Below are 16599 nucleotides of genomic sequence, written 5' to 3'. Positions count from 1 at the left end.
CATTCTGACTATGAGGCTACACTAGTGAGAGGAGATTGAATTCAAAGACAGAACTATGTTAGTCTGGAAAAACAGTGTACAAAGGGATCGTGTAGCACCTTTGAGACTAACTGAAAGAAAGAAGTTGGTATCATGAGCTTTTGTAGGATTGAGCCTACTTCCTCAGATGCAAACATGCATCCTGAAGAAGCAGGCTCAAGTCTATGAAAGGTCATGCTGCCCACTTCTTCTTTCAGTTAGTCTCAAAAGTGCTGCAAAATCCCTTTGCATGAGAGGAGATGTAAGTCAGCTGTCTCATGCCAAGTTAGAAGATCCATCCATCTAGCTCAGTGCTGAGTGTCAAGATCATTATTGCTGACTGACAGCAGCTCTCAAGGGTTTCGCACAGGATTCTTTTCCAGCCCCAGCTGTAGTTACAAGGGATTGAACCTGTGACTTTCTCCATGCAAAGTGGGTGCTCTGCTACTCATCTGTAGCCCCTCTGTGAAATGCTAGAATAACAGGGGTGGGAAACTATCAGGGTCCATTGGCCCCCAGTGAAACTTGGGAGGGCATCACTCAACCTGTGTGAAAAATATATACAACTGGCCTTCCATATCCACAGACTTCTTTTATCCATAGATTCAACCATCTATAGCTTGAAATTAACACCCCTGTCCACCTAAGATAGTATATTTGTAAAACTGGGGTAGTGGAGAAAATTGAATATTATCTTTTACACTGCCCTCTTTATACAGCTCCTAGACAAAAGTTCCTTGATCATATTTTACACTCTTTCTGACAGATCTTGTTCTCAGAAAATCTGTATGCTTTTGGCTGGTAATGATGTATTCATTACTTCCATGGTGGCAAAATTTGCTTTAGCTGCTAGTAAGATTAGACTTAGTTCTCAAAATAGGAGTGAGGATTAGAAGTCTCATTTGCCATATATTTTTATCACTATTGTTGCATTACTGTATTTTATTGATCAGATTATTTTATTATTATTATTTTGTTTATTTCTAATTCCTCCCAGAAATTCTGTGTCTTGATCCTTTCATATTGCTTTTGTATCTACTGGCTGGAGCGGTATTACATTGCGACGGCTTTTAGCTTTTAACAATAAAGTTATTTTACCTCTACTTAGCTTGAAAATATTAGAGATACATATAAATTTCTAAAAGCAAGCCTTGATTTTGCTATGGACACCATTTCACTGTGGCAATCGGATACCAAGAGACTCTTCTGTGCCTAAAATGGCCAAGCGGGCAAAAATGTAGTGGAATTGCCCTTCCCCATGCCTCCTAAAGATTGTTTGGGGACACTTTGGTCAGGGGCTCCAAGGCCAGGACCTCAGACCATGATTTTGCAGAATGGAAAAGTTGTGTGAAAGAAGGTGGCCTTTCCTATCTACCTGAAGATACCAGGGGTTGAACTTCTGCATGCAAAGCAAGTGCTGTGACACCAAACTACTGCCCTTCTATCCTTTTGTGTGACATAATGGGGTCTTCTTGACTATCTAACTGTGTCTTTCCTGCTTACTCCTCCTGTAGCCTCCAGCAGGAACAGTGGATGAATGTTCGGGTCGGTGATATCATCAAGTTGGAGAACAACCAGTTTGTGGCTGTGAGTCCTTGCAGAGGGGCAGAGGGGTGCTTTGAAATAGTGTTGGCAAAGTGGAAGGTTGTTTCTTAGGTATCTTTTAATCCATGGCCTGCTGTTTTGATGAGGTGTCTGCTGAATCATTACTGTCATAGAATCCTAGAGTTGGAAGAGACCCCAAGGGCCATCCAGTCCAACCCCATCCTACCATGCAGGAACTCTCAATCAAAGCACCCCTTACAGATGGCCATCCAGGCTCTGTTTAAAGATCTCCAAAGAAGGAGACTCCATTACACTCCAAGAGAGTGTGTTCCACTGACGAACAGCCCTTGCTGTCATGAAGTTCCTCTTAATGTTGAGCTGGAATCCCTTTTCCTGCAGTTTGCATCCATTGTTCCTGGTCCTGTTCTCTGGAGCAGCAGAAAACAAGCTTGCTCCCTCCTCAATATGACATCCCTTTAAGTATTTAAACTGGGCTATCATATCATCTTGACAATTTAACTGTTGTTGCTTTTCGTGCCTCTACTGTGTTGTCTTGTTACTGATCTAAAGTCCCTTTGCATCACTGGAGAAACCTCTGGACTATCTGATAGTCACAGAAAGAATATTCATAATTATTTCCCCCCGTGTCAAAAAACAGATTTACTGACAGATGGGAAACTCTGCTTGGAAAAAATAATAAACCAGTGCAGTTTTCTTCTGGTATTTTATCATCCCAAAGTGTTATAATTTCCCCCTTGCTTCAGAGGTATTCTCTTTATATTTGAACATCCCAGAGTTTTGTGGAGGAATTATTCTAAGAAAGAAAACTTTGTGTGTGTGCAAAAGCACAGTTTTTTGTATGGAAAATGGATTTTCTGCACCGAAAATGGATCTCCTGAGCTCAGTAGAAAACATGCAAAGGAAATCTGTTTTCTTCACAAGAAACAGGTTTTCTTTGATTCTTTAAAAAAAAAATCCAACCCATATATTTGTCTTTAGAGAATCTGTATATACTCGTGACCCAAAAAACCTTATCCATGGGTCAATGTACGTACTATACTTTAACTCTTATTTTAAAAAGGAACCATCTCCTGGTGAAAGGCAATAGTGTATTCTGTCCTGGAAGCACTGACCCCCCCTTTACTTTTTCATCTATTGAGCCTTTAGAATAAACACAGTTATACCTGCTGGAATTTTGGAGGTCCTTGGGCATTGTTTTCCTTTGCTTCATCCTTTAGATCCTTTGTTAAATGCCCCTAAGTTTTACCCTTGACTTATCCATGGGTTATATTGAAATCCATAATTTTGCAACACTGGATCATTTGACTATGGGGAAAATACGTCAAACAAGCATTCTCTTGCTTCTGCAGCACGAGGAAAGCTGGCATAATTGTTTAATCCCTACATACATGAATGAAATAGTCGAGGATTTACAGCCTAGATTTCAAGGGTGGGCAAAGTGTAGTCCTGGATCTGCAAACTATTTTTCTAGCCCCTGGCTTTTTTTTTTCCTGTTGGGGTAAATTGCTTCTCTTGGAAACCTCTAGGCTAGCCAATTTACTTTTTAAGTGGGTTGCAGAGGCCAATATTTAACATTTTAAAAAAGTCACCCTGTTTTTCAAAACCAGAAGTGGATGTCCAGCCATTCTGGGGTCGATGGGCAAATTAGCATTTTTGGCAGTCTGTGCAGCCTCCTGGAGTTTCCCAGGGGCTGAAAATTGAATCTGCTGCAGTTGCCAACCCCTGTTATAAATGGATTTGGGCTGCTTGAATTGAGTCATTCTGTTTCAGCTTTCTTTCTCTCTTCCTACCCCGATATTTGTCTCCCAGGCTGACCTGCTCCTTCTGTCCAGCAGTGAACCTCATGGGCTCTGCTACATTGAGACGTCAGAACTGGATGGGTGAGTGCTGCTATGGTTTTGCCTCATCTCCATTAACAGCTAGGTGATTTCGCAGGCTTCTTGTGTTCTGTCTTGGATTGTGATTCTCAAGTTTCTCCTGGACTGGATTGTGAAGCAGGACATTTCCAGAGCATGGGAACCTTACTTTTTTGGATTAAAGCTTCCATGCCAGTTGGGAGAAGCTGGGAGTTGTGGTCAGGAAAAGTAACATTTTAAGAATATTAATTAATACAATTTTTAAAAAGTAACATCTTCCAAGCTTGGTCTATTGCAGTGGATTTTTTTACTCATTTGGAAGGGATCCTTATGTTATGCCAAGATGTGTTTGTCTCCAAGGGAATCAGGGCTGTCTAAATCTTGCTGGTGATTCCCGATTAGACCCATTGAATCATTAAGTCCTACTGATTCAGAGGATCTGAGACTCAGGCCATAGGTCCCAGGTGGTCTTCCACATAGACTCTCCTAAGGACTGACATATTACTTGCAACTGAATTTGAACAGTGTCTCAGGATCAATACACATCTTTGAGACAATTGCCAAGATCCTACATCAGGTGAGGGGAGTTCTGTGGCCTTCCTCCACTTGACTGTTCTCAAGCCCCAAGAAAGAGCTGCCAATGTTGCCACTTTCTGATGCAAGAAAGTGAGGAAGAAGCAAGTACATTTCTATATGGTTTATCAGTGAACTAAGAACTCCCTAAGCGGTTACAATGTGTAAGCTAATTGCCCTATACAGTACAAGCTGGGTACTGTACTCATTTTAGCAACCTCCGTAACTGAGATGATGAAGAAGTAGTTGGTCTCAGCCTGGAGGGGGAACGAAACAAAGATGCATGCACAGACAGAGGGCACTGTCTTTTTCCTCCTCCTTGGAGACCAGGCAAGCTGCGCCCTTGCCTTCTGAATAGCCTCCCTCCTCTCCCCATCAGTAGAAGTGGTGAACAAGTTTCTTGGTGTTGGTGCTGGGCTTGGCATGAACCACACCCTCTCAGGCTTCTTGGTCTCACCCAGAGCTGGGAAAAGTTCCTTTTTTTGGATCACAGTTCCCAAGATCCTTTAACCTGTCTTGCTGAAGAGTTGGCCAACTCAGCTATACTCATCTATTCATCTAGCTAGCCACTCCAGGATGCTGTTCTGGAGTGGTGCTATTTAAAGTGGTAGTCTATGGATCAGTGCCAGTCCCTGAGCAGCTGGTGGCTGGTCCCTGGCATGTGTCCAGGACAGAAACTGTGGTAGCCAGTGGCCACAAGTAAGGAACCAGTATCTGGCAGATCAGGGAGCCTGAGATGCCCTCTCCTAGAGGTCTCCATGTTCTGATCCATAACAGCTTTTCTTGCATTTGTGCAAGTGACACGTGTTAATGGACATGCTCTCATCAGCTACTACCCATGCACTAGAGCAGAGCCTTCTGGTTCAGGGCAGTCTATCTTTCAGTTCACTGAATTGCTTTTGGGTGGATTGGAGAAAGACAGTAGGAGTCCTCTTGGCTTTGTGATGTCAAAATACTTCCTCTGTTGTTACCCTTTTGGTCATTCTTCGGTGAGGGTTCAGATGAAAAAAGCAACAACAACTAGGACTGAGCTTGAAATCTTAGTTTTACAATTACATTGTTTGTAATTTTTCCTGAAGTGCTGCATTAGGCGTTATTCATTATTTTATGTCTCATGCATTTGTCACCCGACGCCAACACTTTATTTTTAGCTACATGTTTGTTGCTGGTATCGCTTTCAACAGTACAAAAATACAATAACCAGGTATCAAGTAAGCCCTAAATATGAGACTGAACTGAAAAAGTGCTATCTTATTTATTTATTTTGCATCCTGCTTTTCTGCCACAACCTCTTAAAAGTAGTGTGACTAAAAACCTCTTAGGTTTCTCTCAAAGTACAAAAGCTAAAAGACAGTTAAACCAACTTCTGTTTTAAAAACACAAGCAAAAAGCAGTTTTAACAACACATTTAAAACGTAATAAAATAAAAAGACAACACACCTCACGAAGAGCTCCATCTACATGTCAACATATTAAGAACCAAATGCCTCTCTAAATAAAAAGGTGTTCACCTGCTGATGGAATAGCAGCAGGAGAGGACCATCTGGACCTCTCACACATAGAATCATAGAGTTGGAGGAGACCCCAAGAAGGGCCCTCCAGTCCAACTCTGTTCTGCCATGCAGGAACTCTCAATCAAAGCATCCCAACAGATGGCCATCCAGCCTCTGTTTAAAGACCTCTAAAGAAGGAGACTCCACTACACTCCAAGGGAGTTTGTTCCACTGTCAAACAGCCCTTACTGTCAGGAAGTTCCTCCTCATGTTGAGCTGGAATCTCTTTTCCTGTAGCTTGTATCCATGATTCTGTGTCCTGTTCTCTGGAGCAGCAGAAAACAAGCTCGCTCCCTCCTCAGTATGACATCCCTTCAAATATTTAAACAGAGCTATCATATCACGTCTTAACCTTCTCTTCTCCAGGCTAAACATCCCCAGCTCCCTCAGTCGTTCCTAATAGGGTTTCCGGATCCTTCACCATTTTAGTCGCCCTCCTTTGGACACGCTCCAGTTTCTCAACGTCCTTTTTGAATTGTGGTGCCCAGAACTGGACACAGTATTCTAGGTGAGGCCTGACCAGAGCAGAATAGAGTGGCACTATTACTTCCCTTGATCTAGGCACTATACTTTTATTGATGCAGCCTAAAATTGCATTGGCCTTTTTAGCTGCCGCATTGCACTGTTGACTCGAATGTGGTCTCAGGAAAGGGAGTTCCAGAACTTGGGAGCAGCCACCAAGAAGGCCCTCTCTTATGTCTTCACCAACCATGCCTCTGATGGTGGCGGAACTGAGAAAGGCTTCCGCTGCAAATCTTAAAGCTTGGCCTGACTCCTACACAGGGGAATACAGTCTTTCACATAGTCTAGATGCAAGCCATATAAGGCTTTAAAGGTTATAACCAGTACTTTCTATTTTGCCTAGATTGGCAGCTAGCGGGATTGTTTCAGCAAGGGGATTGTATGCTCCCTATAAACCTGCCCCATTCAGCAACCTGGGCACAGAATTTAGAACTTGCAGAAGTTTCCGAACAGTTTCCAGAGGCATCCCCACAAGAGTATGCTACTAGAAACCAAATGGGATTGTTATGTTGTTGTTATGCTCATTCGCAAGAAATCCTATTCGTTAGGCAGCGGAAGACATTTTTATTTAGGCAGGCTTTTGGTGGGTAGATTTGGTTTGAGTAATATGGTGTGCTGTTTTAATGCACAGTGGGTTTTACTGTTTTAACTATGCTGGTTTTAATCTGTGTTTTAATGTTAGTATTATTTAATTATTTTTAACTTTTGTAATCAGTGTTTTAGCTCTGTCTTTTTTAATATATTGTAAGCTGCCTTGAATCCCACTGTGGGAGAAAGGCAGGATATAATAATAATAATAATAATAATAATAATAATAATAATAATAATAATAATAATACTTTATTTATCCTGCCTCTCTGTCCATGACAATCAAGGCAGCTTACAGTTAAAAGAATACATACGAAACCCCATATCCCAATACTTCCCATCCTCCCCTAAAACATCAATTAAACAATTACCTATTAAAAACATACATTAAAATGAATAAAAGCAAGCGAATGGGGCTACAGCTTATTCAGAGGGATGGTTCAGTTGGTGGCTTTATTTGCTATTCAGAAAAGGCCTGCCAGAAGAGATCCGTCTTGACAGCCTTTTTAAAGCTATCTAAGCTGGTAATCTGACAGATCCTGGACATGCAATAAAATAAAATAAATATAGGTTGTGATTATTCCCAAAGCAATGCATTACAGGTAACATTATTCTTTGTGATGTTTTTCTTCCAAGCTTTGGGCCATTGGTTCTACAACTAGGATTGGAACTGTGCAGCTTTCCAGATGTTGCTGGACTCCAACTCCCAGTAGCCCCAATTAGTAAAAACAAGTGATGAGGAATTCTGCTTGGTGGGCAGTACAATTCCCATCCATGGTCTACCACTCAGGGATTCTGATTCTGTCTCCCTCTCCTCTTTTGTGCTTAACACTGCCTCTTTCTCTAGGGAAACTAACATGAAAGTTCGGCAGGCCATCCCGGTGACGTCGGAGCTGAGTGACACCAGCAAACTTGCACACTTTGATGGTGAGTGGATGAATGCAGGACTGGAGATGGAATCGCATCCTTGCAGGCCTCTATGCAAAGGCGAATGACCAATTTGATGGCTGTGGCTTTCTCTCAAATACACTTTTTTATCAGATTGTTGTGTGTGTATCTACATCTGTATCAGAGCTTGGGAAAGCAGGGCTGTGGCGTCACTACACCAACCCTTTGATCCCAACTCTATTTTTCTACTGTCCAACTCCTTCATAAATGTCAAATGTAAAATTAATTAGTAAGAACTCTCTCTCTCTCTCGCAACCTCACCAAATGTTCCTATGATGATGTTGGGACCAAGAGAAAGCTCTCTCCTGAGAGTCTTAAAACTCAGGCAGGCTCATATCATGTAACTTGTTTTGTTGTGGCTTCCATCAGAATTGAAGGCCCTAAATAGAATTGGAGGCCTTTTGCGAGCTTGCAAGTAAATCTGGACCTGAACTGCAGGTGGAAATCTTACATGCCTTGATAGCTGCCTCTTTGCTCTTTTTGATTTTAGGGGAGGTGATCTGCGAACCACCCAACAATAAACTAGACAAGTTCGGTGGGACCCTGTACTGGAAGGAAAGCAAGTACCCCTTGAGCAACCAGAACATGCTGTTACGTGGCTGTGTCCTTCGCAATACAGAGTGGTGTTTTGGACTTGTCATCTTTGCAGGTGGGGCATTTCAACAGGGTATTTAAGAACAGTGACAGTTCCTGTTATACTGGGTCGCACCATTGGTTCATCTAGTTTTGTACTGTTTACATCAGAGATGGGGAATGTTTGACTCTCCAGATTTTTTAGGCTACCATTCTCTGAAAGAGTGCCTCTCCCTTCATATATGCCCACTCAGTGTCTGCTCTCTGTTTGCAGGGCCTTCCTCTGCATCCCATTTATCAGGGCAATATTGTCTTGGAGAGTGAGGGAGAGGGACATCACTATTTTGATCCACTGTTGTGTTATACCCCAACCCAAAGGCCCAGTTGGTGTCTAGTCTAGTTGGATCTAGGAGTCCTAGTAGACCACAAGTTGAACATGAATCAATAGTGTGATGTGGCAGCCAAAAAGGCCAATGCTATTAGGCTGCATCAATAGAAGTATAGTGACTAGATCAAGGGAAGTAATAGTGCCACACTATTCTGCCTTGGTCAGGCCTCACCTGGAATACTGTGTCCAGTTCTGGGCACCACAATTCAAAAAGGATGTTGACAAATTGGAGCGTGTCCAAAGGAGGACCACCAAAATGGTGAATGGCCTGGAAACCATGCCTTACGAGGAAAGACTTAGGGAGCTGGGTATGTTTAGCCTGAAGAGAAGGTTAAGAGGTGATATGATAGCCCTGTTTAAATATTTGAAGGGGTTTCACATTGTGTATGGAGTAAGCTTGTTTTCTGCTGCTCCAGAGACTAGAATATGGAATAATGGATGCAAACTACAGGAAAAGAGATTGCACCTTAACCTTAGGAGGAACTTCCTGACAGTAAAAGCTGTTTGACAGTGGAAGACACTCCCTTGGAGTTTGGTGCAGTCTCCTTCCTTGAAGGTCTTTAAACAGTGGCTGGATGGCCATCTGTCAGGGATGCTTTGATTGTGAGTTCCTGCATGGCAGAATGGGGTTGGACTAGATAGCCCTAGTGGTCTCTTCCAACTCTATGAATCTATGATTCATGCATGTTGAGATCACCAGGTTTTCAAAGAGGTAGTTGAAATCAGGATTGACAGTCTGGAATGTGTTCTACCTAAATACCAAATAAAAACATTGAATTCGCTTAACACAGCCATGCATCTCTTGGTAAAATTAATATATTGCCCACATACCTCAAGCATACGTTACTTTATAATAGAATTTATGGAAACCACTAGTTGTTGGGGTTTTTTTTTCTTAGCATGCATCACTAATCCTGAATCCATTTTAATCATCTCAAAAAAGCTGTTAGCAACTGTGATTAGAATGCAGAGTAAGCTGAACCTCATATTTGGTTAAATTTACAGAGCATCTGTACCTTTTATCACTTGTTGATGTTTGCCTTCAAGACATTTCTGACTTATGGCAACCCTGCGCACTCCAAAATTCAGAATTTCTGATGTCCTCCCTTAATAAGGGAGAAGCGTTCAAGGCCTCAGATAAGGGACATCCCTTATTATTAGGGACCCTTGGCAAACCTAACACACATGCATGGTTTCGAATTGTTTAACTGGTTTAAGTCTGGCAGCTGATGCATCAGACATGTAGCCACGATATCATGGTTATGATTTGTCTTTCAGTCTGACCCGGCAAACCCACCTTAAAATCCAGCCAGCTGTACTAAGGGGCATGGTGCATGCAAGTGTGTTGCTGAAGGATGATACATTCAGCCCCCTGCTGTTAATACTCAGTGATGCACCAGGCAGAAGCAGGGACCTATGTGCAGTCCTTTCACACCTCCTTGACATGCCACAGACATCAGCATTTGGTGGGAGGAGGCTGGACACATCACCTTCAAAACTTTTTTCACCAGGGCTGCAAAGTTCTGTCCCTCGGTGAAGCTGCCTGGATTTTAAGTCGGTTTTCAGGAGCATTTACAGTTGTAGGAATGGTACCATGATTATAAACATGGATAGGGAACAGTGTTGCGGTCGTAATTTGGAAGAAAATTGGGAATATCACATCTTTTTAGGTAATTTTTTGAGTTTCTTCCCCCATACATCTCTGAGTGGGGTATGTGTTTTCTGATCCGAGGTCCTGAAGCATACAATCACAGAACTCCTTTTCCTTTTCTGCTTCTCCAGGCCCAGATACCAAACTGATGCAAAATAGTGGCCGCACAAAATTCAAGAGGACGAGTATCGATCGTTTAATGAACACTCTGGTGCTTTGGGTAGGCATAATCCCCATCCCTTCCTGCATTTCCTATACAGTCTTAAATAAGAGAGATCATTCCTCCAGGTTTTATTTATGTTTCAATGTGGACAATTTGCCCTTTATTCCTTGAAAGTCATTTCACACATTAGCTGGGTGATGCCTTGAATGCCATTTTGGGATAAATCCCATAAATAAATAGATAAATAAATAAGTCATGTGTGAATGAATTTAGAATACAGATAGATGTCCTAAAACACATATTCCTGGTGCTCTGTTTGAGGAGGGACCATTGGACTGGAAGAAGAAAGGACTCCATTTGCTGATGCCTCTTGGGGCTTATAGACTAGCAGCTTTATGTCTGGTTTTTCTTATAGTCATCTACCTCTCTGTTCTCTTTACCGTGATTGCTCTCTGAGACCACATCTCCCAGAATCCCCCAGCTAGCCTAGTCATTGACCACATTGGAAGCAGGGGTTCTGATAGTTGTAGTGCATACCAACTCTTGGTCAATTTTAGCTTTCCCTAACATAGTGCCTTCCAGATGTGTTGAATTCCAACTCCCACTCTGCCACAGACTGATCTGAGTTGTAGTCCTGCACAATTGGAATGGATAATTTGAAGAATGTGGGCTTGTAATGCCAGGTGGAAGCTCACCAGGATTTCAGTTGTGTATTTTCCCCAGCAAATACAGGTATTCTGGAATAAATCTGAAATAATGGAATACATCTGGTCTCAAATTCTTTGGATAAGGGTTATTCAGCCTATACCAAATTGCCCCGTCTAACTCAGCATTTGTAGAAATTCACATACAGTACTTGAGAGTAGGAAGGTACCTCTCAATAGTCATTTGTTCCAGATATCTATTTTTGCAGAGAGTCGGCAGTATTTACACCTAAAGGAGGGCAACTGGAGATCTGGGGTCCCTTTTCCTCCACCACTGAGCCATATTCCTGCCTTTTCTGATGAAACAGAAAGTGATGAGAAAATCACTTCTGGTTTTCAGATGTTTTCCCCCAAACAGAAGGGAGGGCCTTGTTGTACAGTATAGGAAAATTGTGACCCCTGCTGGCACACTTCTCTAGTTTTTTGGCCAGATATTTTTTAAACAAGGGAAGGAAAGTGGAAGGAGTCAATAGAATTAATAATAATAATTTTTATTTCTATCTTCCTGCCCCTCCTGATGGATCGAAGCGGGAATTGGCCTTGAGGGCCTCATACAGCGTACTAGTTGCATAGTTCCCAACCCTGGTTACACTTGGCTTTTTCTAGGGACTCCAAAGCATGTGGCCACAGTTCCCCACTCCTGTAATAAATGGATAATGTCAACTACAGAAATGCTTACAGAGGGTGGGTGGTGGTCATGAATGGAGAGCCAAGGCATGAAGCCTTTTTCTTCCTTTGCCCCTTCACATCTTTTTGACCAGTGATCTCATGTTTTCCACCCTAATCCCACAGATCTTTGGCTTCCTGGTTTGCATGGGAGTGATCCTGGCCATTGGCAACTCCATCTGGGAGTATGAAGTGGGCGCCTGCTTCCAGATCTACCTGCCCTGGGATGAGGCAGTCGACAGTGCCTTTTTCTCTGGCTTCCTCTCCTTCTGGTCTTACATCATCATCCTCAACACTGTCGTCCCTATCTCTCTCTACGTCAGGTACAATGAGGGCACTTTCCCCCCATGTCCTGTTGCTTGCCACTCTTTAGCATGAAAAGACTGAATCAGTGGGGAACCATAATAGAGAGGCAGTGAGGTGTAGGATTACAGCAGGTTTGGGCAACAGCAACAGAGCTGGGGCCATTTGTCACATATATATCCCCTGACCCCCCCCCCCCCAGGGGTGGGCAAACCACTACTCCAAAATTTCATCATTGCTAGTATTCTTTCAGGTCATTTGAGATGTTGGGAGGTTGTTGGGAGTCTTTGGGTAGACTCTGACGATGCCCGCCACAGATTCCAGCGAAATGTCAGGGATACACATTTCTGGAACATGGCCACATAGCCTGAAAAACCCACCAAAAACTATGGATGCTGGCCTTGAAAGCCTTTGACTTCACTCTTTGGGGAAAATTGTAGTAGTTGCAGGGACACTTGGGAGATTTACAGTCTGGTTCCCATTCAACCATGAAATTGACTGGGTGGTCTTTTCAGCCTGACCTGCCTTACAGAATTGTTGTGAAGATAAAATGGAAGAGGATCCAGGGGAAACCAGGGAAAGGGAAACAGTTATGGGTTGCAGTCTTCAAGGTGGTGTGGAGGCTGGGTGTGCATAATGGTTTGTGTGTTCTCTTTTTTGTCTATTACTGGAAGTTCTCTCCCCTGATCACTCACCACACTCATTCCAACCTCTCTTGATGGTGCTTCACCCAAGTACCCTTATTTTCCCAATCTGCTTACATACACCACATTTTTTTTGTTTTTATCTTACGTTCTTCCCGTTTCCCCATCTTTGTGTTTTCAGCCTTTCTCTGTTGTTCCCCCCTCTCTCTTTGTTTTCTCTCTCTTTTAATTTCTCTTTTTCTTTTGGTTTCTCCAGCATGAATTCCTCTCTTACTCTGTCTGTAAAAATCCCCAGGTAAGAGCATGCATCACCTTTTTTTTAAAGCTGCCTCTCCCTACTTCTCCCACCAAAGAAAGGAGATGCAGCCATCTAGGGAAGACCAGAGAGCTGCATTGTACCCCAATCCATAACATTCGGTTTGGCCTTTGCCCTCTCCCCTATCTGGAATGATATTAACTAATCCATTCCCTCCTCCCGGGAAATATTTGAGAATTGTTGACCTGAGTCGTCTCTCTTGGTTTGTTCGAGGTATTTCCCTTTGTATTCCATGGACTCTGAGCAGATTGATGGTGTTTTTGTTCTAATACAGTAGGAAACATGCCTTCAGGAGACTAAAGAAACTAATGATCTAGAGAGTAATATTTCACAGCCTATGCATTGTGATCCATAAGTAGATCACATCAACCATTCATTCCTACTACCTCCATGATCCTCTACAGTTTCTCAAGACAAGAGGTGATCCTAGAATCATAGAGTTGGAAGAGACCACAAGGGCCATTATGTCCAACCTCCTGCCATGCAGGAATACACAATCGAAGCACCCCCAACAAATGGCCATCCAGCCTCTGTTTAAAGACTTTCAAAGAAAGAGACTCCACCACTCTCCAAGGGAGTGTCTTCCACTCTTGAAGAGCTCTTACTGTCACTAAGTTCTTCCTAAAGTTTTGGTGGAATCTCTTTTTTTGTATCTTGCACCAATTGTTCCAAATCCTATTCTCTGGAGCAGCTGAAAACAAGCTTACTCCATCCTCAGTACTTAAACAGGGCTATCATATCACCTCCTAACATTTTCTTCTCCAGGCTAAACATACCCAGTTTCCTAAGTTTCTCCTCATAAGTCATGGTTTCCAGACCTTTAACATTTTGGTTGCCCTCCTCTGGACATGGCTACAGCTTGTCAACATCTTTTTTGAGTTGTGGTGCCCAGAACTGGATACAGTATTCCAGATGAGGCCTGACCAAAGCAGAGTAGAGTGGCACTATGATTTCCCTTGATCTAGATACTATACTTCTATTGATGCAGCCTAGAATCACATTGGCTTTTTTAGCTGCCACATCACACTGTTGACTCATGTTCAACTTGTGGTCTAATAGGACTCCTAGATCCCTTTCACGTGATGAAAATTATTTTGTTAGTTTTGGCCCAGTTTTCTAATCTATTCAGGTCATTTTGAATTTAGGTTTCTTCCCTAGCTGGTTGAAAAAGAACAGAGTTTTATTTGAATATACAAAGAGGGACCTGGCTTGTGTAAAGCTGGCCTAGGTTTAGACATCTAACCCTCTGTTCTCTCCTTCCTCACAGTGTGGAGGTGATCCGTCTTGGGCATAGCTACTTTATCAACTGGGACAAAAAGATGTACTGTGTGAAAAGGTGCACACCAGCGGAGGCACGGACTACCACCCTGAATGAGGAGCTGGGGCAGGTGGAGTACATCTTCTCAGATAAAACAGGCACCCTCACTCAAAACATCATGGTCTTCAGCAAGTGTTCAGTGAATGGGCACAGCTATGGTAAGCTGGGTTAGCCTACTAAGTAGTTAATCATTGTTCAGAGGCTGTCTCTCTCTCTCTTTTCATGAGGCAAAGGAGACCCTCTGTGTGTGCATGTGTATTTTAATCTTGCAGTACCATCTTCAGTCTCAGTCAATAAAGCTTCAAGGTAGCTATGAGAGAGGGAAGAATCCAAGCAAAATACAGTCACCTCTGTTTTTGCAGAGGATCCATTTCAGATCCCCCCGCGCAAAAATGGATATTTGCCAATTTTGGCTTGAATGATGGTGCATGCCCCATTTGTCCCCTTTCGTTTGCCGCCTGCGAACAGGTGAGGGATGCAGACTTAAACACTGAAAAAACGGAGGGGCGACTGTAATTGCCATCAGAGCTTGGGGGTTTCAACAAGTTCTCCCAGAATTCCCCAGCCACAGCATTGGCTAATAGAATCTGAAAACTATAACCCAATTCGTCAAACATAATTTATCCCAAACTTTATCTGTAGGATTGCTCCCCAACAGTGTGGCACAAGTCTTCTCACAGGCATAGAGTGGGCAAACCTTCCCTTGGTCACAAGAGTGTCACAAAGCAGTGAATGCCTCTGGCTCCCAGAAGCCATCACTTAGATGGGGCAGAGCAGACACAGTGTGTTCAACTCTGTCAATTGTGTAGCTCTGCTTGAAGCTCTCAGCGGGCGAAGAGCCACTGCAACCCATGCAAAGCTTGTTAATAATATTTTGAATCTTGTTGTGTGAACTAACAATGCGTTGTCTGAAGGTAATGGTTGGGCATCTTTTTTTTCTGTCTCTTACGCTGTAACTTTCCCTCTCTTTCTTGTTCTTGTAGGTGATGTTTTGGATGTCCTGGGTTACAAAGCTGAACTTGGAGAGGTAGGAACTTGGGAAGCTCTCAGTAGTGAGAGCAAATGTGGGAATTGTGTGCCTTCAGGTTGTTTCCAACTTATGGCAACCCTAAGGCAACCCTATCATCGGGTTTTCTTGGCATGTTTTGATTAGAGGAGGTTTGGGCCATGCAAGGGATTAATCTCCTCCTGGTCCCAGTTGTCCTCACCAGCTATCACTGCTTTTGCAGCACCCATCAGCATGTGGAAGACGTGGATTCATTAGTGGTGGCTTCTCCTGAGGCTGAGAAAGTGTGACTTGCTCAAGGTCACCCAGTGGATTTCATGGCTGAGCTGGGAACTGAACTCTGGTCTCCAGAGTCATAGTCCAGCTTTCAAACCACTACACTGCTCTGGCTCTAAATGTGGGAATGAATGAGGGGAATAGATGAGGGAGCACTATCAGACTGCCACAGGTTGGCCCCTAACCCAAAATCATAGAGCTGGAAGGTTCACCAAAGGCCATCTAATTCAACCTCTTGCCAGCACTTTAAAGTCCAACTCCTTTGGATTTAAAGTGGAATTAGGCAAATTCATAGAGGAGAAGCCTCAGAATGGCCTACTAGGGCAAGAAAATTGGCATGTAATGCATTCAGGAAAGGAAATCCTGTTCTGTTCTGCATCTGTTGAATGCCTGAAACTCAGTGCCACAAGATGTGGGACACAGCTCACAGATGAGTGGCTATAAATCAGCAATGAAAAGCCCATGTGCCCCCTGCACCCAGATGCAGTGGGGGCTTCCTGGCTCCCCACCACTAATGAATCCACGTCTTCCACATGCTCATGGGTGCTGCAAAAGCAGTGATAGCTGGTGAGGACAACTGGGACCAGGAGGAGATTAATCCCTTGCATGGCCCAAAAGCAGGATAGAAGCTCTCAAGGCTCATTTCTGAGCACCTCCAGTTAGGTAGGACTGGGAGAGACGCCATTTAAAGTAATCCTTATTAATGAGGACTAGAGTCTCTATTTGCAAAACGAGGGGCTGTAACATACTGAGTGAGCACACACTTTACTTGCAAATGGTCCTAGGTTCAGTCTTAAGGCGTAGAAAGAACCCTGTGTCTGATATCGAAAACAATGCCAACTAATAGAAACAATGCTGAGCTAGAAGGATCAAGCATCGGACTGGATATAAGGCAGCTTCTTATGTCTGTATGTGAGCTAGTCCTTAATTATGACTGAGGGCTAGAATCTCATTTGTAGGGAATTGC

At 43.2% G+C, this 16599-nt stretch overlaps 1 protein-coding gene across 1 annotated transcript in view; it reads left to right on the top strand.

The window, feature by feature from the left end:
* The window catches only part of ATP8B2 (ATPase phospholipid transporting 8B2), a 57456-nt gene that overhangs the window by 21865 nt on the left and 18992 nt on the right, over positions 1–16599 (top strand). Inside the window, exons 7-14 of the mRNA XM_042439768.1 lie at positions 1533–1605; positions 3394–3464; positions 7524–7603; positions 8115–8273; positions 10368–10456; positions 11896–12092; positions 14300–14508; positions 15334–15377. Of these exons, the coding sequence (XP_042295702.1) occupies positions 1533–1605; positions 3394–3464; positions 7524–7603; positions 8115–8273; positions 10368–10456; positions 11896–12092; positions 14300–14508; positions 15334–15377 (922 nt within the window). The remainder of the gene's footprint in view (positions 1–1532; positions 1606–3393; positions 3465–7523; positions 7604–8114; positions 8274–10367; positions 10457–11895; positions 12093–14299; positions 14509–15333; positions 15378–16599) is intronic.

Source organism: Sceloporus undulatus, chromosome 9 (assembly GCF_019175285.1).
Source record: "Sceloporus undulatus isolate JIND9_A2432 ecotype Alabama chromosome 9, SceUnd_v1.1, whole genome shotgun sequence".
Classification (NCBI taxonomy): domain Eukaryota; kingdom Metazoa; phylum Chordata; class Lepidosauria; order Squamata; family Phrynosomatidae; genus Sceloporus; species Sceloporus undulatus.
This window is presented reverse-complemented; position numbering and strand designations above follow the sequence as displayed.